Source organism: Pituophis catenifer, unplaced genomic scaffold (genome assembly GCF_029215685.1).
Source record: "Pituophis catenifer annectens isolate HBS135680 unplaced genomic scaffold, rPitCat1.0.hap2 SCAF_13, whole genome shotgun sequence".
In the NCBI taxonomy this organism is placed as follows: Eukaryota; Metazoa; Chordata; class Lepidosauria; order Squamata; family Colubridae; genus Pituophis; species Pituophis catenifer.
Genome location: NW_027256893.1, coordinates 15622425 through 15648163, shown reverse-complemented (window position 1 = coordinate 15648163; position 25739 = coordinate 15622425). Strand labels below are relative to the sequence as shown.

General features: G+C 45.0%; 1 protein-coding gene across 3 annotated transcripts in view; it reads left to right on the top strand.

Moving 5' to 3' along the window:
* The window catches only part of RIPOR1 (RHO family interacting cell polarization regulator 1), a 106550-nt gene that overhangs the window by 40795 nt on the left and 40016 nt on the right, over positions 1 to 25739 (top strand). For 2 of the 3 annotated variants that reach the window (XM_070953235.1, XM_070953237.1), the window contains exon 1: positions 3965 to 4493. The exons of the other annotated variant lie outside the window; for it this stretch is intronic. In XM_070953235.1, the coding sequence (XP_070809336.1) occupies positions 4475 to 4493 (19 nt within the window). In that variant the 5' untranslated portion in view covers positions 3965 to 4474. Of the gene's footprint in view, positions 1 to 3964; positions 4494 to 25739 lie in introns of those variants that run through there. 3 annotated transcript variants of the gene reach the window in all.

The window sequence follows — 25739 nt, the reverse complement described above, 5'->3', positions numbered from 1 at the left end:
ATGCTAACCTTTTAGCAAAAAGGTGTAACCCTTGGTTGGCAGCCGACAAGATTCCGGACAATCAGGTTTGTGGGAATCAGGGTGGGCCAGCTCAGCTATCCTATGTGTGTGGTTTAAGGTGGCGTGGATTGCAAATGAGAAGGAAGCAGCTTTTGTTTTCTTCTGGCTTTTATCGTGGGAGAACTAAGCTTTGGAGCTTCAAGGAAGCTTTGCTGACTGGCCAGTTCGGGTTTGCAAGCTGTAGAATCGCTACCCAGGTTGTTATTTGCGGTTTAAAATTGAGTCTCTGGGACAGTGGTGAAATCCAGCAGGCTCTGACAGGTTCTGGAGAACCGGCAGCGGAAATTATGAGTAGTTTGGAGAACTGGCAAATGCCACCTCTGGCTGGCCCCAGAGTGGGGTGCAAATGGAGATTTTGCAATATCCTTCCCCCCAGGAGTGGGGAGGGAATGGGGATTTTGCAGTATCCTTCCCCCGGAGTGGGATGGGAATGGAGATTTTGCAGTATCCTTCCCCCAAGAGTGTGGAAGGAATGGGGATTTTGCAGTATCCTTCCCCTGGAGTGGGGTGGGAATGGGGATTTTGCAGTATCCTTCTCCTGGAGTGGGGAGGGAATGGGGATTTTGCAGTATCCTTTCCCTGGAGTGGGGAGGGAATGGGGATTTTGCAGTATCCTTCCCGTCACGCCCACCAAGCCACACCACACCACGCCCACCAAGCCACGCCATAGAACCGGTAGTAAAAAAAAATTGGATTTCACCACTGCTCTGGGATCTCACTACTTAAGGAGAATGTCTCCAAAGTAGCAGAGAATGGGAGAAAGTTACAGGAAGTGCCCTTGTGTCACTTCCAGGACTGATGTAGATATTATGAGTTAAGTACTAATTCCCCTCTCCCCTCAAGGGGTTTGTAGTTGGCTGGTTGGACATCTGGTTATGGATGTTCATTTGGTGGCTCTCTTTATACTTCAAAAGTTTTTTTTTCTCCTCTGCCTGAACAGGGTGCATGTTTGATCTTCTAGCTCTCCATCTGTCTCTCCATCCTGTATCTACAGTTGAGCACATGCCCATGGCAGACAGATGTTCGTTTTGTTGATCTGCTCTTTAAACATCCTTTCCAACCGCAGAACAGTGTGTGCAGGCTGTCCTGCGGCATTCAAAGTTACAGTGGTGCTGAACGAGGAAGACTTCTGACCGGTCCTCAAAGTTGTGGCAGTGTCCTCCTGCTTACACGATCACAATTCAAGTGCTTGGTTTAACCTGCTTGCACTTAGTGATAGTTGCAGTGTTCCCTTGCCATGTGATAACCACTTGTGGCTTTCTCTGCCGGCTTCCCACAAGCAAAGACATTGGGGAAGCCAGCAGGAAATCACACTTCTTCCTGTCCCCACCCTGCTCTCTCACCCATTCGCTTTCCATAGTGTCCTTGCCTGTAGCTCTCATCCGTAGCCTTTGTCCACCAGCATGTTGAATTGGGAATCCCTGCCTCTTCCCATGTCACTTGGCGTCCTCAGTTAATGACCCGTATGCTCCTGAGATTACGACGATAACTGGGACTGCCAGCATTTCTGTCACTAAGCAATACGGGTACTTGATACTGCACTTTATGACCGTATTGCTTAGTGACAAGAAATTCCTGTCCCAATTGCCATCGTAACCCGAGGACTACCTGTACTTCAAATTGTGCCCCTCTCGGTGAAAGCAACACTCATCTACTCTGTAAGAATTTTAAATCTGGGGGTCTGTCATTGTGGACCTTGATTGCTGCATGCAAAGAATAGCCGTGGCATTTTATGGCAGGAATTGGAGAATTACCAATGAATTACCTGGAGCACTGCCAGAACTACTCAGCTCTACCTTTACACAGCAAATGAGCAAGGAGACCTCTGAGTACAATTTATTTATTTATTTATTGGTTCGATTTATATGCCGCCTTTCTCTGGAGACTCAGGGCAGCTTACAATGCGTTAAGCAATAGCCTTCATACTTTTTGTATATACCTGCTTAGTAGGGCTTTCGGCCCCCCCGCTAAGCAGTGTTCCTTTTTATACAAAGTCAGCTTATTGCCCCCACAATTGGTCCCTAATGCCTTTTTTTTTTCTCTTCCAAAGAAAGATAGGTTTTTTTTTTCCTTTTTGAGGATGACGAAGACTTGTCTTGGAAGGATTTTGGCAACTTGACAGAAGAGGCCTTCCAGTAAGGATTAGCAGGCTGGTAAAAGTTATTATTGCCTCCTAAAAAGCAACATTTTCCAAGTCTTGTTTCCTTTTGTCCCTTCAATAACAATAGAAACCACGATTTCCTGTTCTTCCCCCTTGACCTTTCTCTAAAGTGATCTGAAGCATCGTTTCAATTCTATTTCTGTTTGTTCTGATAAAATGGGCAGGAGGCATAGAGTTGTGTTCAGCAAAACGGAGCATGGCGCGTCTGATAAGATTTGATTTTGGGCAGCATCTTGGATGGTATCGGGTGGCATTCCCAGGGAAGATTTATTTCTCCCAGTTACGAGAGCAGAACTGGACATCTCATTTATGAAGAGAAAGATGCTGGGATTCACTGCTGGATTGTGCCCATCCCTAAAGTGGAGAACATTGTTCCTCATTCCTCCTCCTGTTCCTCATTAGTATCAGTATTAATTCCTTTGATAAGGGATTTTTAGTTGAAAGAAGCAGCTGCTGTTGATGGAATCCATTAAGGACAGTATTTCTCGATCTTTAATGCTGAACAGAAAGAAGGGACGCGATGGTTCAGTGGCGAAGACGCTGAGCTTCTCGATCTAAAAGTCGGCAGTTCAGCGGTTCGAATCCCTAGTGCCACGTAACGGGGTGAGTTCCCGTGACTTGTCCCAGCTTCTGCCAACCTAGCAGTTCGAAAGCACGTAAAAAACGCAAGTAGAAAAATAGGGACCACCTTTGGTGGGAAGGTAACAGTGTTCCGTGCGCCTTTGGCGTTGAGTCATGCCGGCCACATGACCACGGAGACGTCTTCGGACAGCGCTGGCTCTTCGGCTTTGAAACGGAGATGAGCACCGCCCCCTAGAGTCGGGAACAACTAGCACATTTGCGCAAGGGGAACCTTCACCTTTACTAATGCTGAACAGAAGCAGATGTTTTTCACAAGTGGTTTTCTCGCCCCTCTAAAATGAGCTTGGTTGATTAAAGGAAAAAAAAAAACCCAACAAAGTCTCGCTTTTCTGTGCCTATTGAAAAGCCAATTTCCCCTCCTTTGCATGTGGTCACCTTAAGCAAAACCCTGAGCCTGTTGGCCTCCAAGCAAGATGATTAAAATTCTCAGAGGTCTCTTCCACATCTGGATCTCATCCAAATGCACGCAGGATCAGTGCATTAAATCTCGTTGGGTATCTGGAAATGACACCCGTATATAGTTTTTGAAAAACTACAGAATTTTCAATATTTGTATTAAAAAATATTAATAGCAAAAAACAAACAACTGCAGCACCAACAGGAAAAAAAAAATAAAGGAACATAAATAGTGGTTGTACCGAGAAGAAAGGGAAGGAAGGAAGGAAGGAAGGAAGGAAGGAAGGAAGGAAGGAAGGAAGGAAGGAAGGAAAGAGAGAGAGAGAGAAAGAAAGAAAGAAAGAAGGAAGGAAGGAAGGAAGGAAGGAAGGAAGGAAGGAAGGAAGGAAGGAAGGAAGGAAGAAAAAGAAAGAAGGAAGGAAGAAGGAAGAAAGAAAAAGAAAGAAGAAAACAAGAAAGAAGGAAGAAAGAAAGAAGAAGGAAGGAAGGAAGAAGGAAGAAAGAAAGAAGGAAGGAAAGGAAAGGAAAGGAAAGAAGGAAAGGAAGAAGAAAAAGAAGAAGAAGCAGCTTAGATACATTATGGTAACTAAAGTCTAAACATGGCAAGAAAAGAAAAACTAATTAGCAGGAAAAACTGTTCATACACATACGAACTATGGATTGTATATAATTCATTCGATCCCTATGCTCATTATTCAATATAGGCTGTGTTGAGACCTGTGGCTTCATCTTCTCATTTTTAGAACTTTTCCAAAAAAAAAAATAATAATAATAATAGATATCAGACTCATATCTTGGATACCAGGACTTTTATTTTTTTTTAAATTCCTTAAAAATGATGCAGGAAGAAGGGGAAAAAATGGTTGATCCATGTTCTGAACTCCACGTAGAACTACGTCTTCAGTAGAGGGTGGTGGAAAAAAGAGCAACTGCTCCTGGGAAATCTTGTTCCATTATCCTTTCTTCTGGCTTCCTCCACGGCTGTGTGGCTTTTGACTCACCCTGGGAGCAGCAGGAACTCTGGTGATGTCAGGAATGATGGGGAGGAGACACACAGACAAACTGGCCGGCCAGAACTTCTGTCTTTGCTGCAGTTCGCGGGGACTATGCAGAGAAGCTGTGGCACCAGCAATCAGGACACCACTACTGGTCCTTGAGGGACAGACGCTTCCTCTCCAATTCAGGAGGATGGACTAAGTAAACCCCAGCTTCAGGATGAGAGGGAAGTACAAAGGTAATGGTGGCTCCTTTAAAAAGTAGGACTTTTTTTCCCCCCTCCATCTCCAAATCCAAAGTGGGATGAACTTTAGGAAAGCAAAAGCTGCATTCTTGAAGCACTGGAATCCTGCAATTTGTGGAGTTTTGTTTCGGTGTCATCTCTGCTACGGAGATGGAAAAGCATCCTCCCTGCAGGGGAAATCATTCAGCAGCAACCTATATAAAGTCGAAATGCTGTTGCTGTTTCAGATTTACAGAATTTGGGCTGGTGGATTGTCACTTAATGTTCCATGAGCATTTATTCTGAAAGGTAATCTATACAGATGATTCTGCTCCCAAGAGATTGATAGACCTTTATAGTGTTAAATTGTCAGACCCGTTCGGCCTGGCTTAAATTGGGAGGGCTGAAGAAGTAAGCAATGTTCACACAGGAGATGCCCTCTTGCTGAAAAGCTCCCCACTTTTATGGTTTTAGAGATAATTTGTTAGCATTTAAATTTTATTTTGGCTGAAGAAGTTACTTGGATGAGTAACAAAAAGTCTTAGGTTAACACATACTGTTCCGATTGCCATGATTTTTAACCTGTTTTAGTTACTTTTGGCCTGGATGATTGAGTCTTCATTGATGTATTACGATATGTTTTGGGGAGAAACCTCTGTAGTTGATGTGGCAAGAGTTGGTACATTCCAACTACTCTGACTCTCTACCTAACTATTTTTTTTTTTTGACTTGCAGAAGTTACTTGGATGAGTAACGAAATGTCTCAGGTTAACAAACTTTGGTCCAGTTGCCATGATTTAAACTTTTTTAAAGTTAGGATTTAAATGTTTTAATGCTGCAGTAAGCCCAGAGTTGTTAAGGTTACAAGAAGGACGACAAATAAATGAAATAAATGTTGGCAGTTTAAAATGTGGCCTTTCGTGGCATGCTGGTACATGAAATTTGTATTGTGCTTAATTGTATGTGTTTATCTGCAGATGCATGTTATCGTTGTAAATATATGAATCTACCACGTTTTCCCCAAAATAATACCGGGTCTTATGTTATTTTTTGCTCCAAAAGATGCATTATAGCTTATTTTCTGGTTAGGACTTATTTTGGGGAAAATACAGTACTAAATGCCTCCGTCTGCTGACGATCTTAACGGGGGCTTATTTTTGGGTTAGGGTTTATATTACAAGCACCCTGAAAAATCATGCTAGGGCTTATTTTCCAGTTGGGTCTTATTTTCGGGAAAACGGTATAAATTTCCCGGTGGTTGAAAGAAGGTGGTAGGAAAGAGTTGTTGAGAATTGGGTGGCATTCAACTTGGATCTATTATTATTATTATTACTTTGGGTTATAAAATGAGGGATGGGGAAATTTTGACCCTGAAGGTATTATAGAGGCATTGGTTTCTAGGGCGCTATTCTGCCTCTGATTAGGCCATAATAGGATGCATTTGTCTCTTTGGGGGTTGTCATGCAGATTTTTATAGTGTTGTTTCTGCCCCCCAACATTTTTTGGGGGGTGGGGGTCAGGCCAAAAGCACAGGCCCACGTGGCAAAAACTCTTGGCACCAAAGCTTCTCCCATAATGGACTTGTTGATCTTCCAAGATGCCACGAGACTGCTGTGTTTTTCAAGGCAGGATCCTTTCGGTGCCAGCTCTGTTGTGCCTTTTCCTTGGCCCTTGCCAGGATCCCTACATAATATTCAGTTGGGCTCCTTTGAAGCGTCGTGGGAGTTCTGGTGATACTAGCGCAGCCCCATTCCAGTTGGGCGGGACGAGATCAGGTTGCCAAAAGTGCTGGCACGACTAGCTGAGACTGATGAACAGTAGAAAGGGGTTCGGTGCTACCCAGGAAATGTTTCTTTGGGGAGGTAGAAGGCAGAATAGTGGCAGAAAAAGGGTAGAAGAGCAAGAAGTAGATTTACAGAGAGTCCACAACCGTAACTGAGCTCAACATTTCCGTTGACTAAACAAGGCAGTCGATTAAGTTGTGCCTCTCTTTGCCACCCTTTTTTTGTCATGGTTGTTAAACAATTCATTGCAGTTGTTAAATGAATCGTGTGGTCATTAAGTGAATCTGGCTTCCCCCATTGTCTTTGCTTGTCAGAAGTCGACGGGGAAGGTCGCGAAGGGTGATCGCATGAAAGGTCAGCCATCTTAATAAATACGTGCCAGTTTCCAAGCACCCGAATTTGGATCGGATGCCCATGGAGATGCTGTAACGGTCGTAAAGTGTGAGAAGTGGTCATAAGTTGCTTTTTTCAGTGCTGCTGTACCTTCGAACCGTTACTAAACCAACCAGTTGTAAATTGAGGAGCATCTGTCGTTCATGCCCAGGGCTAATTTATAAAGGGAAAATTTGCTTTTGTCTGAAGGTGTTACGCATGCCCATTTTAAGGGCGGATGGTTTATTTTGGGCTACAAACCAGAATTTAAACCCCGGGTTTCTTTTCTCAATCCAGAACTTGTTTTATCTAAAGCATGTTGTGTTTGAACCCAGCATCATGTCATGTCCCTCAGGTTGTTTATGGTTTTTAGGTTCCCACCCAATTCACCGGCAGAGGAAGGGGGAAAAAAAACAAGGCAGGGTTTGGATAAACAAAGGATGATTGCTTTCTTCATCAGCAGAACGGGCTGTGACAATGGCTTGTTGGAAAAACAAATCCTGACTTAGGTTATGAGCAAGCAGAGCTTTGGTCTTGTGTCGTGGTGAAGATTTTTCCAGGAAGATCCATGTTCAGTTTCAGCCATAGAGCTGCGTTTCCTATTCCTCAATAGGACCCATCCATCAAGATGATCAAGGATAAAAATCTAAAAATTCCCCGTGGTTTTTAAAGGAAGATAGGGCTTCCCTCCCCTCCCCTCCCCAATGTAGTAGAGACAGTCCTTGACTGTCCTTGCCATTCGTTTAGTGATCATTCGAAATTACCATGTTCTTTTAAAAGAGAATAAACACTGCATAAACTGTAAGAGCCGCGGTGGCGCGGTGGTGAGAGCGCAGTACTGCAGGCTACTTCTGCTGACTGCTGGCTGCCTACAATTTGGCAGATCGAATCTCCCCAGGCTCAAGGTTGACTCAGTCTTCCATCCTTCCGAGGTCGGCAAAATGGGGACCCAGATTGTTGGGGGCAAGAGGCTGACTCTGTAAACCGCTTAGAGAGCTCTGTGAAGCGGTATATAAGTCGTAAGTGCTGTTGCTATAAACTACTATGGTTTTAAGGTGGTAAAAGAAGTATGAAGAATGAGGCATCCATTGATTCATCAGTTTTGCAAGTCTCTTGGGGTTTTTTTGTTTTGCTTTGTGTTTTTTTTTTGCTAACTAGCTAATTCCAGGGTTGTGAGTTTATGTGATTCTTTTCCATGACTGCAGAGTTGGACACTGGCCACAGTAGACACAGCACTAAAAGTCATCTATTAGTTTGTGAAAAGAAGAAGTTTTTAGCTCCTATGACTAGACGATTCTTGGAAGCGTCTAAACCAGGGGTCTCCAACCTTGGCAACTTTAAGACCCGTGGACTTCAACTCCCAGAATTCCCCAGCCAGCCAGCATGGGAGTTATTATTATTATTATTATTTATTAGATTTCTATACCGCCCTACTCCCGAAGGACTCAGGGCGGTGCACAGCCAGACAATAAAAACACATACAATACAAAATTTAAAAAATAGAATAAAATCAAATTAAATAATTTTGGCCCCGACAAATTTAAAAACCCCAAACTTTTAAAACCAATTTAAAATTGAATATATAAATACTAAAAGATATTTAAAATTTAAAAATCTTTTATAAAAGAGGGGGAAAATTAGGCCAGGCCGGCCTGGTGAAATAGTAAGGTCTTTAAGGCGCGGCGGAAGGTGCGCAGATCCGGGATCCTCCGTATCTCTGGGGGGAGCTCGTTCCAGATAGTAGGTGCCCCCACAGAGAAGGCTCTCCCCCTGGGGGCCACCAGTCGGCATTGTTTGGCTGACGGCACCCGGAGGAGCCCCTCTCTATGGGAGCGTACCGGCCGGTGGGAGGCTATTGGTGGTAGTAGGCGGTCCCGCAAGTACCCGGGTCCTAAGCCATTTGAGTTGAAGTCCACGGGTCTTAAAAGTTGCCTGATCTAAACTTTGTTGAAGAAGGAAAAAGAATCTTCAGAATATGTTTGTTCTTTTTTTTTTTTATCCCACCTTTGGAGTTGGAAAGTATTCAAGAGAGCTTACATTATGTTGTACACGGTATAATAAAACATCACAAGGAAATAAGGCAATAAAGGAGGGCTTGGCTTCAGTGCAACAGAATTAATAATTGGCCTTGGCGTAGCCTGATGTTAAAAAGGCCATTCTCTGTGTAGGAGTTAACCTTAGGGGAAGTTTTTCAGAGCTTTTAAGCATCGGTTTCAAATGATAATTACTTGGTGTTATCAGCAGACAGAATTGACTGAGTGTCTTCCTGAAAATAAGACATGTCTCATATTTTTTTGAACCCCAAAATAAGTGCTTGGTCTTATTTTCGGGGAGGTCTTATTATTTTGGGGCGCGTGGAGCAAGACGGGGTTCCTCTTGCTGTCTTACCTGATTTCAAATTCTGTCTCCCTAACCCTAGCCAGAGGAAATGGCGGGGACCAGCTGTGCATGTGTTTAAATATTTTTGTGGAGGGCTTATTTTCGGGGAGGGCTTATTTTCTGGGAGGGGCTTTTTTTTAGCACAGGCGCTCAAAAGCCCAATTGGGCTTATTATCAGGGTATGTCTTATTTTCAGGAAACGGTAGTATTTGTAATCCAATGAACAAGGTAGGATTGAAATCTTTTCTTCAACCCTATTGTCCTTGCAGTTCGTTTTTGATATCCTCTTCCTTCTTTCTCTTTGGAGAAAGGGTGAGAATTCAGTTATCTTTGTATCTTAATCCTAACTCTCCAAAGAACACATTTTTTCAGGATGTGCTCAGTAGCAGGAAGGAAGAGATTTTTGACCATTTCCCTCTAAGAATTAGCATTAACTCTTTCTAATTCTATTCTATTCTATTCTATTCTATTCTATTCTATTCTATTCTATTCTATTCTATTCTATTCTATTCTATTCTACTCTACTCTACTCTACTCTACTCTACTCTACTCTACTCTAATTCTAATTCTAATTCTAATTCTAATTCTAATTCTAATTCTAATTCTAATTCTAATTCTAATTCTAATTCTAATTCTAATTCTAATTCTAATTCTAATTCTAATAAGATACCATCTTAAAGAAAGTCCTACCTTAGCCCTGGAGGTAGAAACCCTAAGAGAATGGTCTGCAGAGCCAGGGCTGACTCCAGAATTGAGGAACAAAGTGTCTTCTCGTAGACCTCTTATTCTGCCAGATGTGCCTGATAATTGTGATTGGAGGCCTCCAAAAAATATGGCCATGCCAAGTCTATCCAATCTTCTAAATCTCTACAGTGCTCCGGGTTGACGCTTAGTGTTTGATGCAGAAGTTCTGTGGTCTTAACTCAGAAAGTTAGACATGGTGAGATGTGGAGAATAAAGGCGGGCCATCCACAGAGAGTCCCATCAAGAATTGGGGGGTGCTGGTAGCTGCCAGATGTTGGTGTTAGCTTCGCAGAGAAGATCTTAATAGCCGGGCAGTTTCTGATGGGCCTAAGGATTCTCAGGCCATTTGGACGTTTCATAGATCAGATCCTAAACTTTAATTTGCATCCAGAAAAGGAGTCTTGCAGAGCTTTTGAACTTGGCTGCCAAATTAAACAAAGGGAAATCATGAACGTTATGAACTTTGCAGTTTTGTGGCCGTAGATCTGAATTCAGAAAGAAGGCAAAGAAGGACACAAAAGCCCTTTTGGTGGCCCCTTTCTGTCTGCTCTTGGACCACAACCTCCAACTGGTAGAACTGAAAACCTCACGTTGGTTTCAGATCTATGTTCTCCATGCCAGCTCTTTGGCACTGCCTGCTTTTTCTCTCCTTTGGCTGCCTCCAACCAATTCTCTCTGTGTGTGTGTCTCATTTTGAAGGGGCAGGGAGAGTTGTGCCCCATTTTTGTCCCGATAGTTAAGACAGCAATCCAGGGCATGGTTATGAATCGATTGCTTTAAAATTTCCCTTCGTATTGTAGGAAGTTAGCACCCACCCCTTTCCTGGAAGAATGAAATATTTTAGGAAATATTAAAAAGGCAGAATATTATGTTTCCCTGGTTGAGAAATGGAGAAGCATGTTTTAAAGACAAAGCAACTCCCACCTTCCTGCCTCCCCCCCTCCCCCTTTGTTAATGGGCCAGAGGCAGAAACTCAATCTTTGACAATAGGACCCATCTGCAACAAAATAGCAACAGAAACTAGCACAATGGGACCCATCTAGGACAGAAACTCACCACATGGCACCTGGGAAGATTACATCAGCCAGCAAGGCTAGCTAAGACCCCCACCCCCTGGGAGTCTGACAACCAATCAGGATACTCTTTCGGGGCTCCAGGAAGTTCAAAGCCAGAGAGGGCATAAAACCCGGGGACTCGCTGTATCTCATCCCTTTTTCTGTTCAGGAACTCAAGCCATGTGATCCTGTCCACCATTAAACCATCTTTCCAAGCAGTCTCCATGTTTCCAGTGTCTTTTTCCCCACTTGGAACAGAACCCAGAAGGATATTTCTTCCTACAGTATTTTCTCTCTCCTGCCTTCCTAGGAGGCTTCTCCCCCATCCCATGTTAAATTGCTAGTTACCAATAATAAACGCTGGCAGAAGCCATGGCAGATGGAGAGGCCTCTTGGCAAGGAGATTCAGCTTTGCTGGCAGGAATGGGGGGGCAGTCTCGTTCCGCTGCAAGGGAACAAGCTGGTCTCCTCTTCATGTGAACCTGGGTCTCTTTCCCAGGTTACAGCTGCACCTGCATTATCGACACCCGGTCCTTCTAACCCACACTGGTCCAGATGTCTCTCACCCAGGGGTGGGCTTCAAAAATTTTAGCAAGAGGTTCTCTGCCTGGTTGCTGGATGGGCGTGGCCATGGTGGGCGTGGCATAGCTGGCCTCCTGCACCATGGTGGTGGGGGGCGTTTTTGCCCTCCCTGGGCTCCAGAGGCTTTTCTCGAGCTTCCGGGAGGGCGACAGCTCGTGAGCCCGGAAAAATGACTCTGCATGCCACTTCCGGCACGCATGCCATAGGTTCACCATCACAGCTGTAGGTCATGCTAAACAGCCTTTCCAGCCTCCCTCATCATGGGTCAAATTGGGGATACTGGGAGATTGCAGTATTATCTGAGTTGCCGATACGTGATCAGTGGTAATCTTTGCAATGGAGGATGGACGGTATGATGCAGATCCTTAAAAGCATCAGCTGTTGTGCAGAGGAGAGGTCCATGCAGCTGGAGAAGTTTTACACGTTGTTCTCATTTTACGGAAAAAGAGAGGAAACGCAACAGAGCAAAACTGGGATTCCACAACTGAACAGGGACCACAGTTCAGTTTTCTCTGCTCCACATTGTTGACCTTAGGACTGTGAAATTGCCTGGAGGGAGAAGACTCCTTCAAGACGAGTTTCAGCAAACCAGCAGAGCCGGAAGAAGGTGGTGTAACTTAAGCTTTGGTGCGGCAGGAAGAACAAGCATCTCAGGCGCCTTCGCTCTGCCGGCCTCCTGTTGACGCCCCAACTTCCTCTCATTGTTCGGCTTGCTTGCAAGGACTTAGCCAGACAGGAGGGAGAGAGAGAGGCCCCTCTTTAAAAAAAAACAAAATCTCATCTACCCTCTGCTAAAAGGGAGACCAGCCTTTCCTCCCAACCCAATTCCCTTGTTTCATTCTCACGCACCCCAAAGTTTGTGATCTTATCACTCCCACTGGTTTAATTGACTGGATGGCAGGAACCCACAATTCACCTTTGCATCCGTTACTCTACTGCCTTTCGATCCCCGCAATAGACAGATGGCTGCAAAAGTTGATGGAACTAACCAGAGATGGGTTTTATATATTTTTACCACTGGTACACCATGTGTGCACTCTCGTTTCACGCGCATGTATTCCTTCCGCGCATGCACCCAGCCTTCCACACATGTGCTTTGCACGCGCACGTGCCTTCCGCGCATACACCTGGCCTCAAAAACGTGGCTAAATAGGATGGCCTAGCGCCGGGGTGGGTGGGTGGATCCATCCATCCACAATCGCCGCTACCATTTCATCCGAACTGGCTGAATACCACAACTGGAACTAGCAGAGATGGCTAAATTGACTGTTTTTTTAATCCAAGAGGAAAAAAAACATAAGTACTTTTGTATCTACTTGGAAACCGCTTCTGGACTTTGTACTTGAGGTGGGAAAAAACCCAAAACTTTGATTTTGATTTTTTACCGATTAGATAGATTGGTTGTTATACAAATGGCTAGTTTATACTATTATGTAAAAGTAAAAAGGTTGAGGTTTGATGTTACTGTTTTATTCTACTTCACTAGAGGAAGTCGGAAGTCAATGTCTTTTTTCTTCTTTTCCCCCCCTTCTTTTCTACATTCCTTCTTTCCCCTTTCCCTCCCTTATTTTTCCAACTCTTTGCTTTTGTAGTTTTGTACTTTAGATTATAAACCAATAAAACCTGTAAAAAGAGTTTCTCTACTGGGTTTCTCTCATTTCAGTGAGAGCCTGGAACTGGGCAAGGGGAGAGGTTGAAATGAGAGCTCATGACCACTCAAGAAGAATCAGAAGCATTGTCCTTCCTCAGGAACCTGTTTTCTTTCTGCTATGCCCATCGTCAGCCATTCAGTCGTGTCCGACCCTTGGCCACTCTATGGGTCAGCACTCTCCATGCCCCCCTGTCTCGCACTGCCTCCTTCAGATCCACCATGACAGGGGTATCAAAGGCCTGTAACCAAGCTCTGGCACCTAGGGTGCTTAGATCTAGCCCGCGAGGCCACCCTGGAAACAGTGAGGGACCAGCCCACGGTGCTTCTGCGAGCGAAAACGGAACTCAGTAGGCCCTCCTGAGCTTCATTTTCGCTGGCATACAGTTGCAGGAGGCCATCACAGTCAGAAACGGAGCTCGGGAGCCCGTTTTTGCTGGCAGATCACTCGGCCCGCCACAGGCATGAGTGACGTTGAACTGGCCACACCCACTCCTGACCCCTGAGGTCAAACACAACCCTGATGCGGCCCTCAATGAAATCGAGTTTGACACCCCTGTACCATGGTCCTCCCAGTGTCTTCCTTTATCGTGTCCAGCCAATAGGTATTAGGGCGGCCCTTCCTTTTTCCACTGATCACTCCCAGCATGATTGACTTTTCGAGTGAGTCAGCTCGCATGACACGACCAAAGTATGACAGCCTCCACTCGGCGATCTTGGCTTCAAGGGATATTTTTAGTGAGGTTCAGTCTAGGACTTTTTTCTTTGTTGTTTTTGCAGTCCGTGGGATGCATAATCGTCGCCTCCAGCATCACAATTCAAAGGCATCCACCCTTCTTCCTATCAGCCTTTTCCAGAGTCCGGGTTTCGTAGCCATAAATAGCAATTGGAGGAAGGGAAAAAATGTTGGGTGAACTCATCTGCATTTGGCTGTGAGGCTGATGTCTTTATTCTTCCAGATGTTATTCATCCTAGACATTGCAGTTCTTCCAAATGCCTTCTGATCTCAGGGCTGCAGTCACCACTTTTGGTCGATCGGGTGATTAGATCTGCTATCCCCACTGCAGGTTTTTCTCTTCTGGCTTCTGGAGTTCTTGTTTCTGGTGTAGCCTTGCAGTTTGTTGTTAGTTGCAAAGTTGTGTCCGACCCATCGCGACCCCATGGACAACGTTCCTCCAGGCCTTCCTGTCCTCTACCATCCTCTGGAGTCCATTTAAGCTCATGCCAACTGCTTCAATGACTCCATCCAGCCACCTCGTTCTCTGTCGTCCCCTTCTTCTTTTGCCCTCCATCGTTCCCAGCATTAGGCTCTTCTCCACGGAGTCCTTCCTTCTCATTAGGTGGCTGAAGTATTTGAGTTTCATCTTCAGGATCTGGCCTTCTAAAGAACAGTCAGGGTTGATCTCCTCTAGGACTGACCGGTTTGATCACCTTGCAGTCCAAGTGACTCGCAGGAGTCTTCTCCAGCACCATAGTTCAAAGGCCTCAATTCTTTGGCACTCAGCCTTTCTTATGGTCCAACTTTCATAGCCATCCATTGCAACTGGGAAAACCATAGCCTTGACTATATGCACTTTTGTTGGCAGGGTGATGTCTCTGCTTTTTAGTAAGCTATCTAGATTTGCTATTGCTTTCCTCCCCAAGGGTAAGCGTCTTTTAATTTCTTGGTTGCAGTCCCCACCTGCAGTGATCTTGGATAATAAAATCTGTCACTACCTCCATTTCTTCCCCATCTATTTGCCAGGAATTGAGAGGGCCAGATGCCATGATCTTAGTTTTCTTAATGTTGAGTTTCAAGCCAACCTTTGCACTCTCCTTCTTCACCCGCGTCAAAAAGCTCTCTAGTTCCTCCATTAGAGTGGTATCATCTGCATATCTGAAGTTGTTGATATTTCTCCCGGCAATCTTAATTCCAATTTTTGATTCATCTAGCCCCACCTTTCTCATGATGTGCTCTGAATATAAGTTAAAATAGGCAGAGTGACAGTATACAGCCTTGCCGGACTCCTTTCCCAATTTTGAACCAATCAGTGGTTCCGTGTCCAGTTTTCACTGTTGCTTCATGACCCGCATATCGGTTTCTCAAGACACAGATAAGATGGTCTGGTACTCCCATCTCTTTAAGAACTTGCCACAATTTGTTGTGATCCATACAATCCAAGGCTTTAGCATAGTCAATGAAGCAGAAGTAGATGTTTTTCTGGAACTCCTTGTGGTCATAAGCCTGAAAAGCAGGCAAGTGGGCAACTCACGGAGAAAAAAAAATCTTCTTCTTAGTCATGTATGTACGGTGGTGAGTCCTGCCATGGTATTCCATTAGGTTAGGCTTCTGGACAATCACTGTTATTCCTATCTTTTTTTTAAAAAAAGTTGAAAGCAAAGAAGGTTTGAACCTATGACTGACAACAGGTTCGGAAAATGTGTTACGGTGCAGGCAGAGAATGTGTGCCTTTCCCAAGGTAAGAGAGGCCTGGGAGCAAAGAGCACCGAGGTCACAACTTGTCTTGTGCATGACAGCATCTTCTTTTTCGAAACCACCGGGCCAGCAGTTCATATTCACAGCACATCATCCCCCCCTACTTGCCTTCTCCAGCTGTTTGTTCTCGAGGGAGAAAGCTCAGCGTTTTTAAACACATCGTTCCTGGAGAAATCAGGGCTCCTTTGAAAGACAACCTTGACCTTAAAAACAGAAATACTCTGCAGAAATGAAGGCAGCCGTTTGTTTGCGGAGAAAACAAGATCGGCATGTTGCAAAGTAAAAAGAAAACTCCCAACTATTTAACCAGCAAAATTAATCCCTATCATTCCCCTCAGACCCTGTGAAACTGGCTTTCAAAAATTCCATCCACCCGACTGCAATAATTTTCTCTTGGACTACTAGGAACTCAGATTGCACTCCAGAGTAATTTTAGCAAGGGGTTTTCTGCCCGGTTGCTGAGTGGGAGTGGCCTAGTGGGCGTGGCCTAGTCAGCCTCCTGCACCATGGCGGGGGAGGCGTTTTTGCCCTCCCCGGGCTCCAGAGCCTTTCCTTGAGCCCCTGGGAGTGTGAAAAAGGCCTCCCCAGGCTCTGGAGGCCAGAAACGGGCCCATTTCTGGCCTTCCCTGACTTCCGGTAGGCCCGGTTTTCACCTTCCCTGAGTCTCCATGCGCATCCTGCACTTACCTGCATCCAAAACGGGCCGCGTGAAGACTCCTGGGAGGGGTGGGGCAGGGCGGGGTGAGTGGGGCCAGCCAGGAGTGGGATTTGGGGGTTCTCCGAACTGCACAGAATCTTAGCTAGAAGTACTCCCGAGAATACTCCAGGGGTGGGCTCCTGAGAACCCCCAGCAGCCCACCCCTGAGATAACTTGTTACTGCCGGTACTAAGTAGTCCATGTAACTGCAAAGATCAGCTTCTGTAGAGTCTGTCAATCAATGGTGTATATAAAGCTCAGGGGTAATAATTTAGAAAGATGAAGTTTGAGCTGGTGCTTTGCAGATGCTACCTTCCGTTTATTTTATTGATATTGTAAATCTGCGGAATAAGAACAGGATAGGCTTCACTGAAGATACTTGGAGATACACTGAGATGGGCTTGGTCTATAAAGCTTTAGTAAGACCACACCTACAGTAGAGTACTGCATCCAGTTTTGGTCACCACACTATAAAAAAGATGTTGAGACTAGAAAAAATACAGGGAAGAGCAACCAAGAGGATTAGGGGACTGGAGGCTAAAACATACGATGAACGGTTGCAGGAACTGGGCATGGCTAGTCCAGTGAAGAGAAGGACCAGGGGAGACATGATAGCAGTGTTCCAATATTTGAGGGGCTGCCACAGAGAGGAGGGGGGTCAAGCTATTTTCCAAAGCACCTGAAGGCCAGACAAGATATAATGGATGGAAACTGAACAAGGAGAGATTCAACCTGGAAATGAGGAGAAATTTTCTGACAGTGAGAACAATCAACCGATGGACAGAAATTGCCTTTGGAAGTTGTGGAGGCTTCATCATTGGAAGCTTTCAAGAAGAGACTGGACTGCCATCTGTCAAAAATGTGGGCAGGGTCTGCTTGGATGGGGGTTGGACTAGATGACCTACAAGGTCCCTTCCAACTCTGTTAATCTGTATCTGTGTCAGGTGATCATCCCTGCTCTGTTCATTCACCCCTTCTTTGGAGGCCTTTTTCTCTCGCACTTCCCATTTCTCCTTCTTGATGTCCATAAAAAATAGGCATGTTGGCTCACATTTGCTTTGCTAGCATTGGAAGTAAATTCATACTTTCTATCTACAGCCTAAGTTGCAAACCCCCAGAGGACTCATAAGGGAAGCCCCTGGGTGTGGATGGAAAGAGCTCAGGACCTGCCCTTCCATTTTGTCAAGAATTTCTTTAGCCTGTTCTTCTCACGTTTTCCTCGTTTACCCCCCACCTTTCGCCATCCCCCACTATCCCGTAAAAAGGAAAAAAATCCCTGGATGATTCATGCCAGTCTTTGATTAAATCAGGATTAGTGACTCATTGGACTTAGTAAAAAACTACATTAGTTTCCCCCCCCCCCCAAATGATTGCCTTTGACGATCTATTCAAGCAGCTAAACTTGGAATGAGCAAAGAAGCAGGCTGAATTAGTATAAATCCCATCTTAATCAGCTTTCCTCTTCCTTCTGTGAGTAGAGTGCCAGCCGTTGGGAAGTTTTTCTTATTGCCCTCGGAGATTTATTTAGGAGGCTTCGAAGCCCTGAGTTAAGCCTCAGGATGAGGGGATATGTCGTAGTCCTGAGATAGACTGTATAGTAGAGTCTAGCCTTTATTGTCATTGTACATCATATATTTAACGAAATTGGTTTAGCCTCTCTGGTGCAATCCATAACAGAAAATACAAAACAACATAAATAGTATAGAGAATAATCCCTAAAGTGATCCCTATATAGTAACATAATCACTCCCTGTACCACTTTCAGTTAAAGATAGGATCGTATTTTGGATTCCTCTCATAGGTGGGTTCATTTTAGAAAACTTATGGATTATTTATTATTTTATTATTTTATTCAATTTGTAAACCGCCCTTCTCCTAGTGGGCTCAGGGCGGTGCACAGCCAAAACTAAAACACATACCAATACAAAATTTTAAATTTTAAAAGAATTTCATGACTTTGGCCCCAAAATTTAAAACATTCAAACTAAAACCCATTGACAATTTAAAAAACTAAAAAAGCTAGAAAAGGGGGGGGGGCATGCCAGCCCTGCTTAATGGAAAAGAAAAGTTTTTAAGGCACGGCGAAAGACCCGGAGATCCGATAAACTTCGTATCTCCGGGGGCAAATCGTTCCAGAGGGCAGGTGCTGCCATAGAGAAGGCCCTCCCCCTGGGGGTCGCCAGCCGACATTGCCTGGCTGACGGCACCCTGAGGAGTCCCTCTCTGTGGGAGCATACTGGTCGGTGGGAGGCTATCGGCGGCAGAAGGCGGTCCCGCAAATACCCAATGTCTTTCATTACCCAAACTCATATTCCACTGATGACTAAGCTTTTCTGGACCGAGTACCCAAAGTGTGCCTATGCAGGGGGGGCATGCATGCCCTAACACCCAAAATGCAATGTGTGCCCCACCCCCCACCCCTGCATGCACACGCAGCCCCCCACATGCACCCTACCCCTCATGCATGCACGGCAAAGACCCAAAGACCAGCTGGCCAGCGGGAGGCGCACACGCGTGCACAGCGGAGTTGAACTGGGCCAACGGTTTGCGTGTCCACAGAGAGGGCGTTGCGTGCCACCTGTGGCACGCGTGCCACAGGTTCACCATCACGGTCGTATTCCTTTGCTAAAAAGCCAGTAGGAATATCTAGGAAAATTATGCTTTGTCTCCTTGCTTGGCACGATTGTTTCTTGCAGCTCATATTGGTCTCTAAAAACCTTTTCTCCTTCGTAATTGCCCCTGTAAGACCGATAATTATAGTTAAGTCCACTTTTTTTGCCTTAAACCATGGTTTGCTTTATAGTTGGCTGGGCTCACATGGCACGGTAAACCATACGAACCCATTATTTACCAACCATGGATTTATGTAAGATGTTAGGTGCAAAATTTAAGAAACTCCACTGTGGCTTAGCCTCCGTGTGGTTGTCGAGTTCTTTAATTGTATTCCTTTCCAGTTAAATGTTTGTGGTGATTAGGCAATGTTTAAAAACAACAAACACGTTTCTTTTACAAAAAAAAAATAAAATAAAGAAGAAAGAGACAGCAAGTCTTGAAACCAAAGGTGTGGGTTTTTAAAATTTGCTTTGTGTTTTCACAGTTCGTCCCCAAACTGCTTGGGTGGCTCAGCCTGGAGTAGCAATTAATTCATGGGCTGATTGAGTGTCAGCAAACATAGATAGCTTGCTGGTTTGACTGCATTCATCGGAAGATGTGCTGCCTCTTGAGCCTTCTGAAGCTTTGTTTGCCCATCTTTTGAAACATCTTGTGTGTGTGTGTGTGTGTGTGTGTGTGTGTTTTTAGCTTCAGCAGGCTTTAGGGTTTGCATTGACTTAATTAAACAAGGCTTTGAAGCCTGATGCAAATTGAAGCCACAATGTGTTAGAAAGAGTGGAGCAAGGTGGAACCTTTTTCAGCAGATAAAAATCTGCGTGTCTCCTTTGGTGGTAAAAGAGAGAAGCAATGGGAATGCAGAACCATGGCTCAGCTAGCAGCCCAAACGGGGAAAATACTACGATAGAGGTAGTCCTCGAATTATGACCAAAATCGAACCCAAAATTTATGTTGCTGAGGGAGGTATTTGTTGAGTTTTGTCCCATTTTACGACCTTTCTTGCCACGGTTGTTAAGTGAATCGTTGCAGTTCTTAAATTAGTAACACTTAGTTCCTAGCTGAACCTGGACTTCCCAATGGACTTTGCTTGTCAGAGGTAAAGGTAAAAGGTAAAGTTTCCCCTCGCGCATATGTGCTAGTTGTTCCTGACTCTAGGGGGCGGTGCTCATCTCCATTTCAAAGCCAAAGAGCCAGCGCTGTCCCAAGACATCTTCGTGGTCATGTGGCCGGCATGACTAAAAGCCAAAGGCGCACGGAACGCTGTTACCTTCCCACCAAAGGTGATCCCTATTTTTCTACTTGCATTTTTTACCTGCTTTCGAACTGCTAGGTTGGCAGAAGCTGGGACAAGTCACGGGAGCTCACCCCATTATGCGGCACCAGGGATTCGAACCGCTAAACTGCCAACCTTTCGATCGACAAGCTCAGCGTCTTAGCCACTGAGGCACCGCGTCCCTTCTGCTTGTCAGAAGAAGGTCGCAAAAGAGGAATCGCATGACCCCAGGACACTGCAACGGTCAAAAATATGAAGCAGTTGCCAAGCATCCAAATTTTGATCATGGGGGATTGCCGCAACGGTCGTAAGCCTGAAAAAATGGTCATAAGCCTCTCTTTTTGTGACTTCAAACGGTCACTAAACAAATTGTTGTAAGTCAAGGACTACCTGGGTTTGACACCCAATTATTCAAACATCTTCATGTATTTTATCTTCTTGGGGTGGGTGCCATGTTGCTGATAGAAGTGATTTGCTTCTCTCTCCAGAGAGTCACCCGTTCTTCCTTTCCTTTATTTTAGAGGTGAACCTGGGGCTGCTGGTTAAACTCCTGGTTGCTAAGCAGCTGGAAATTCTTAGCACTCCATTATAAAATGGAGAGAGGAAAACACCTAGGCCCATATCTCATCCCGCCCTCTTATTAAGGGAAGGGTGGGGGAGTGAGATTGATTTCATTCTTCATAAATTCCAAAAAGGAGCACAGGGTGGAGAGATCATGTTCCTTACCCTCCCTTCCGTCCATCTCTACATTATTCAGCGCAATACATTTGGGCCAGATCTTTTCGTCTGGATGGAGACTTCTTTGTTACCTCTCCCTTTTAAAAAAATAAAAATAAAAAATGACCCTGTTTTTCGCCTGACGGATTTCAGGTGGTGAAGGCAGCCAAGCCCCAAGGGAAACCCTCCCCACCAGCGAGAATAAAAACTAATATAAATGAAACCATTCGTAGGATGGGTCGCTACAGCCAACTAGGCTCCAAAGCACGTTGACATGGTGTGGAATTTGAACCCTACTTCTGAAAGGTTCAGTCGGGATGGAGATGACCGTGAAGGTCTCTTATCCAGCCTGTGCTCCATGAACTTTTCAAGGAAGGAGGGATGATCAACCAGGCATTCTGGTACCTGGTCGGTATGGGATTTGAAAGGTAATCAGTGCAGAAAAAAGGGGACGTGGTGGCTCAGTGGCTAAGACGCTGAGCTTGTCGATCGAAAGGTTGGCAGTTCAGCAGTTCGAATCCCTAGTGCCGTGTAACGGGGTGAGCTCCTGTGACTTGTCCCAGCTTCTGCCAACCTAGCACTTCGAAAGCAGGTAAAAAATGCAAGTAGAAAAATAGAGACCACCTTTGGTGGGAAGGGAACAGCGTTCCGTGCGCCTTTGGCGTTGAGTCATGCCAGCCACATGACCACGGAGACGTCTTCGGGCAGCGCTGGCTCTTCGGCTTTGAAACGGAGATGAGCACCGCCCATCTTCACATATGTGCGAGGGGAACCTTTACCTTTACCTTTAGAATCCCAAGATTATTTCAGAAACATTGAGTAACCCAAAGAAATAAGCAATGGTTGAATGCTCGGATGTCCAGAACTCACTTTCACCTTCACCTGATACCTGATCTTTTTAATCAGAGAAGTCAGATATTGAACCCAATTCTTTTGAAGGCATATCACACCCAACCTTTTGGTTTGTCATTGGCTTCTCTGTATTTGCATTTTTTATATTGCACTAAATCAGGGGTCCTCAAACTACGGCCCCTGGGCCGGATACGTGCAATGAACGTTTGTGTTGCTGCAGAGAGTCTCTCCCTTCGGGGTCTTTTTGTGTGGGTCGGAGGAGGGGCAGAAATTCCAACTTGGGGTCTGCTTCAGCCTCCTGGTGTGGGGCTTTGGGCGAAGGCTGGAGGGAAGTGCCGCTGGTGGCAAAGAGCCGGAGAGCCTTGTTCCAGTGGGACTGCATCATGGCCTGGAACTGACTGACCATCTGAGCCCGCTGAGCCTCCAGGCTCCGGTACCTGGCCTTGTACTCCCACAGGTCTTCCCTCTGCTTGGAAAGCCTATGCTCCTAGTCCTCAGTGAGGTGCTTCTGCCGAGCCTCCTTCTTGATCAGATCCAATTTGAACTGAGCTGTTTTGCCAACTCTTTCTCATGGTGGCTGCTTAGCTCCCCAAAACTGCTTCCTATTGGGGCGCTAAGGAGCCTGGGTGGGCAGGTGAGGAGTGGCTGAGAGGGGAGGGGCGAGTAGAGGCTGTCGAGGTGCCGCTCGATGTGAGTGACATCGAGTTGGCCACACCCACCCAGTCACATGACCACCTAGCCATGCCCACCCAGCTGGTCATTAGGCAGATCATATTAGCGGTCCGCGGGATTTAAAATTATGACTTTAGTGGTCCCTGAGGTCCAAAAGGTTGGGGAGCCCTGTTCGAAAGAGGTGACAGTCAGGGTATGAACTCCTGTTGCCAAGGTATCCTGATACATGGCTTAGGACCTGGTTATCTACGGGACCGCCTGCTACCACCAATAGCCTCCCACTGGCCAGTACACTCCCATAGAGAGGGGCTCCTCTGGGTGCCGTCGGCCAAACAATGTTGACTGGCGGCCCCTAGGGGGAGAGCCTTCTCTGTGGGGGCACCTACGATCTGGAACGAGCTCCCCCCGGAGATACGGAGGATCCCGGATCTGCACACCTTCCGTCGCGCGCTTAAGACGTTCTTATTTCATCAAGCTGGCCTGGCCTAAATCTTCTCCCCTTTTTAAATGTAAATTTTAATTTGTTTTAAATTATGGGGTATTTTAAATTCAGCCAAATTATTTAATTCGTTTTTAATCTATTTTAAATTTTTGTATTTATGTGTTTTATCTTGTGGCTGTTCACCGCCCTGAGTCCTTCGGGAGAAGGGCGGTATAGAAATTTAATAAAATAAATAAATAAAATAATACAAGTAGGTTTGTAGGTATCATTTTCTGAACTTTTTTTTTTTTTTTTAAAGAAATATGTAGAAATCCTTGCGGTCCAAAAGAATCCACTCCTCTGAAACTTATTCTTAGTGTAGTAAACTACAATGCTGGTGCTTTACTCACCTGCCTCTTAGTCAGCCTGCCAGGAGGACCTATTGGCCTTCCACACCTCTGCTGTTGACAGTACCAGTTGCTGATTATCTATGAAATGCTAAGAATGTACGAGTGGAGCCCAGCCCTGGATGGAAAGCACCAGGAGGCCTCTTACTTGCCAAACGGTATGCATGCTGTAGGTTCAGAAATGGGAAAGTGCCTTTCCTCGCTGAACTTGGAAGAGCGCAGTAAATCTTAGAACCTCACCTCCTTGAGATTGAGGTCCTACAACATCCTAGGGGCCCCCGAGGATCTTACAGGTATTTTTTTCAACGTCCAGGTAGGTCTTCGGAATTTACAGTTACTTCCTTGTTTCTTTCACACGCTTGGTTGACTACGCTGGGCCCATAAAGACTGTACCTAAGAAAGCTGGTTTCTATGTTTGCTCTCTGCTGTACAAGGCAAGCTTCCGGCACCCAGAGCAGGCCAGCCGATGGAATTATGCAGACTTTGTAATATTTTCATTCTAACTCGTAGCCTCTGAAGACCAGCTGGAATTAGTGGGGTGAAAAAAATTGGAGAGGTAAGGATGAAGAGGTTGGAGAAACCAGGCACAATTTGCCGAGCGATCTAATTAAAGGGCTTACTACTAAAAGTCATTTGTCAAACCCTGCTCGGAATTGCTACTCCTCCTTAATTGTTTAATTGGGCCACTGTTGCACTTGTGATCCAACGCTGCTTCACTCGTGGTTCCAGCTCTGATTAAACCGAGAATGAGGTCGTGTTGGCTCACAGATTCTTGTAGGGCCTTGTTTTCTGTGGGCGGTGGAAGCTAGCATACCCGTGGCCCTGTTCTCTGCTAGATTGGCATGAGGTAGCTGAGATGTTCGTTGAACAAAGTGTATTGGTTGGGTATCCGGGGTTAACTTGATTTGGATGTCGTTCAACTCTATGGGACAGTGAGGGGTAAGTAGGAAGAAGGCAGCTCTTCTCTGTATGGTTTGCTGTGTCTTCCATTTCCTTCTATCAGCCAAGAAGGTGTTATTCAGATGTCAAGGCTCTGGACCAGAAGTAAATTGACTTTGGTGTTGGTTGTGCACCATTTGCTCTTTTATCTGGATCCCTCCCTCCCTCAATCAGTATTTTTTTAAAAAGAGCTAGATTCAGATTTTTTAAAAAGAGCTAGATTCTCTTTGAGTAGGCCACTTGATTTTGATTGCTTGATAGCTATAGAAACCTTTGCTTTTAAGAGCATTGCCACCTTCTCGGTTCCGACTCTGGACTGGAAAAGACACCGACTTTTGTCTTCGGCTGTTCCGAATTATCTTTCTTTTGAAAGCAAGGGTGCATTTACCTGAATTAATGGACTTCTTCATCTGCCGGCCTTCTTTCTCACTTTAGAAAAAGGAAATAATTGCTATTTGTCCTTTGTAGAGCACCTTCTCTTCTTAATGCCATCACATGAAGGGCCCAATAAGGATGTTAAATTTATGGGCGGCTTTTTCCTCTCTTTCTCTCCCTCCCTCTCTCTCTCTCTCTCTTTCTCTCTGGCTAAGAACCAGCATTATCGAAACAAATGACTGGTAAGGAAAGGGTAGTCAGTAGAAAACAATGAAACAATATTCCGGACAGAAGCAAAACAAAAACATTCATTAGAAACACTTGATCTGTTGACTGCTTAGTAAAATAAGTGATACAGAAAGCACCGGTATTGACTTGAAACAAATACAGTTTAAGCAAACATCTCGATGGATACAGGTAGGAAATACATAAAATAAATCTGACTGTCTATAATTAGACTCGATTTACAGGTTATACTTGATAGGAAACCGTAGCGATATTACTTCCTGTTGTGTCATCGGTGTACTTCAGTCTGTTCCTAAACACACATCATCAATCATCCTTATGGCTCAAGCTAATGTGGCATCATGCGATGCTCTGTTTTATTTTGCCTTTCGGTTCATGCCATTGGGCAAGGGTGTTCTCATTGGACTGCTTGCTTTGTGCAAGGCTGAATGTGTGTTGTAAGTTTTGTACGCTCACCATACCAGTGGATACAGAACCTGGCCTTTTTAACTTTGGGTAGCTTTTTTTTATTTTAGAAACTAAGATAGACACCGAAAAGATGTCTCGTGCTTGGAGGTGAAAAATCACGTACCTTTGCAAATTAGAGAATGGACCAAGCACTGAAATAGAAGAATTTGGGTATCCAATAATGGCAGTCCTTGACTTGCAACCATTCAGGGAGTGACAATTTGAAGTTACAATGGCACTTTAAAAAATACCTTAGAACCTTAGTCTTTGCAATTACGACTGTCACAATTTCTCCATGATCAAAACTCAGGCACCCAGTGTGTATTTATGACGGTTGCAGTGCGCTGGGCTGTTCTGCCCCAGCTACGGACCCCAAAGAACGCAGCACACACAAAGTCTGTACAAACCTTAGTTTACTAAATTAAATCAGTCTTTTTCAAACAAAGGCTGTTAATTAACTTTCTTAACATCCTACAAGAATCCAAAGAATAAATAATCGTAATCTTACTATGGTTGGCAGAAAGCCCAGAAGCAATTTGCAGGAAACTGATAAGAGAACTAAGAT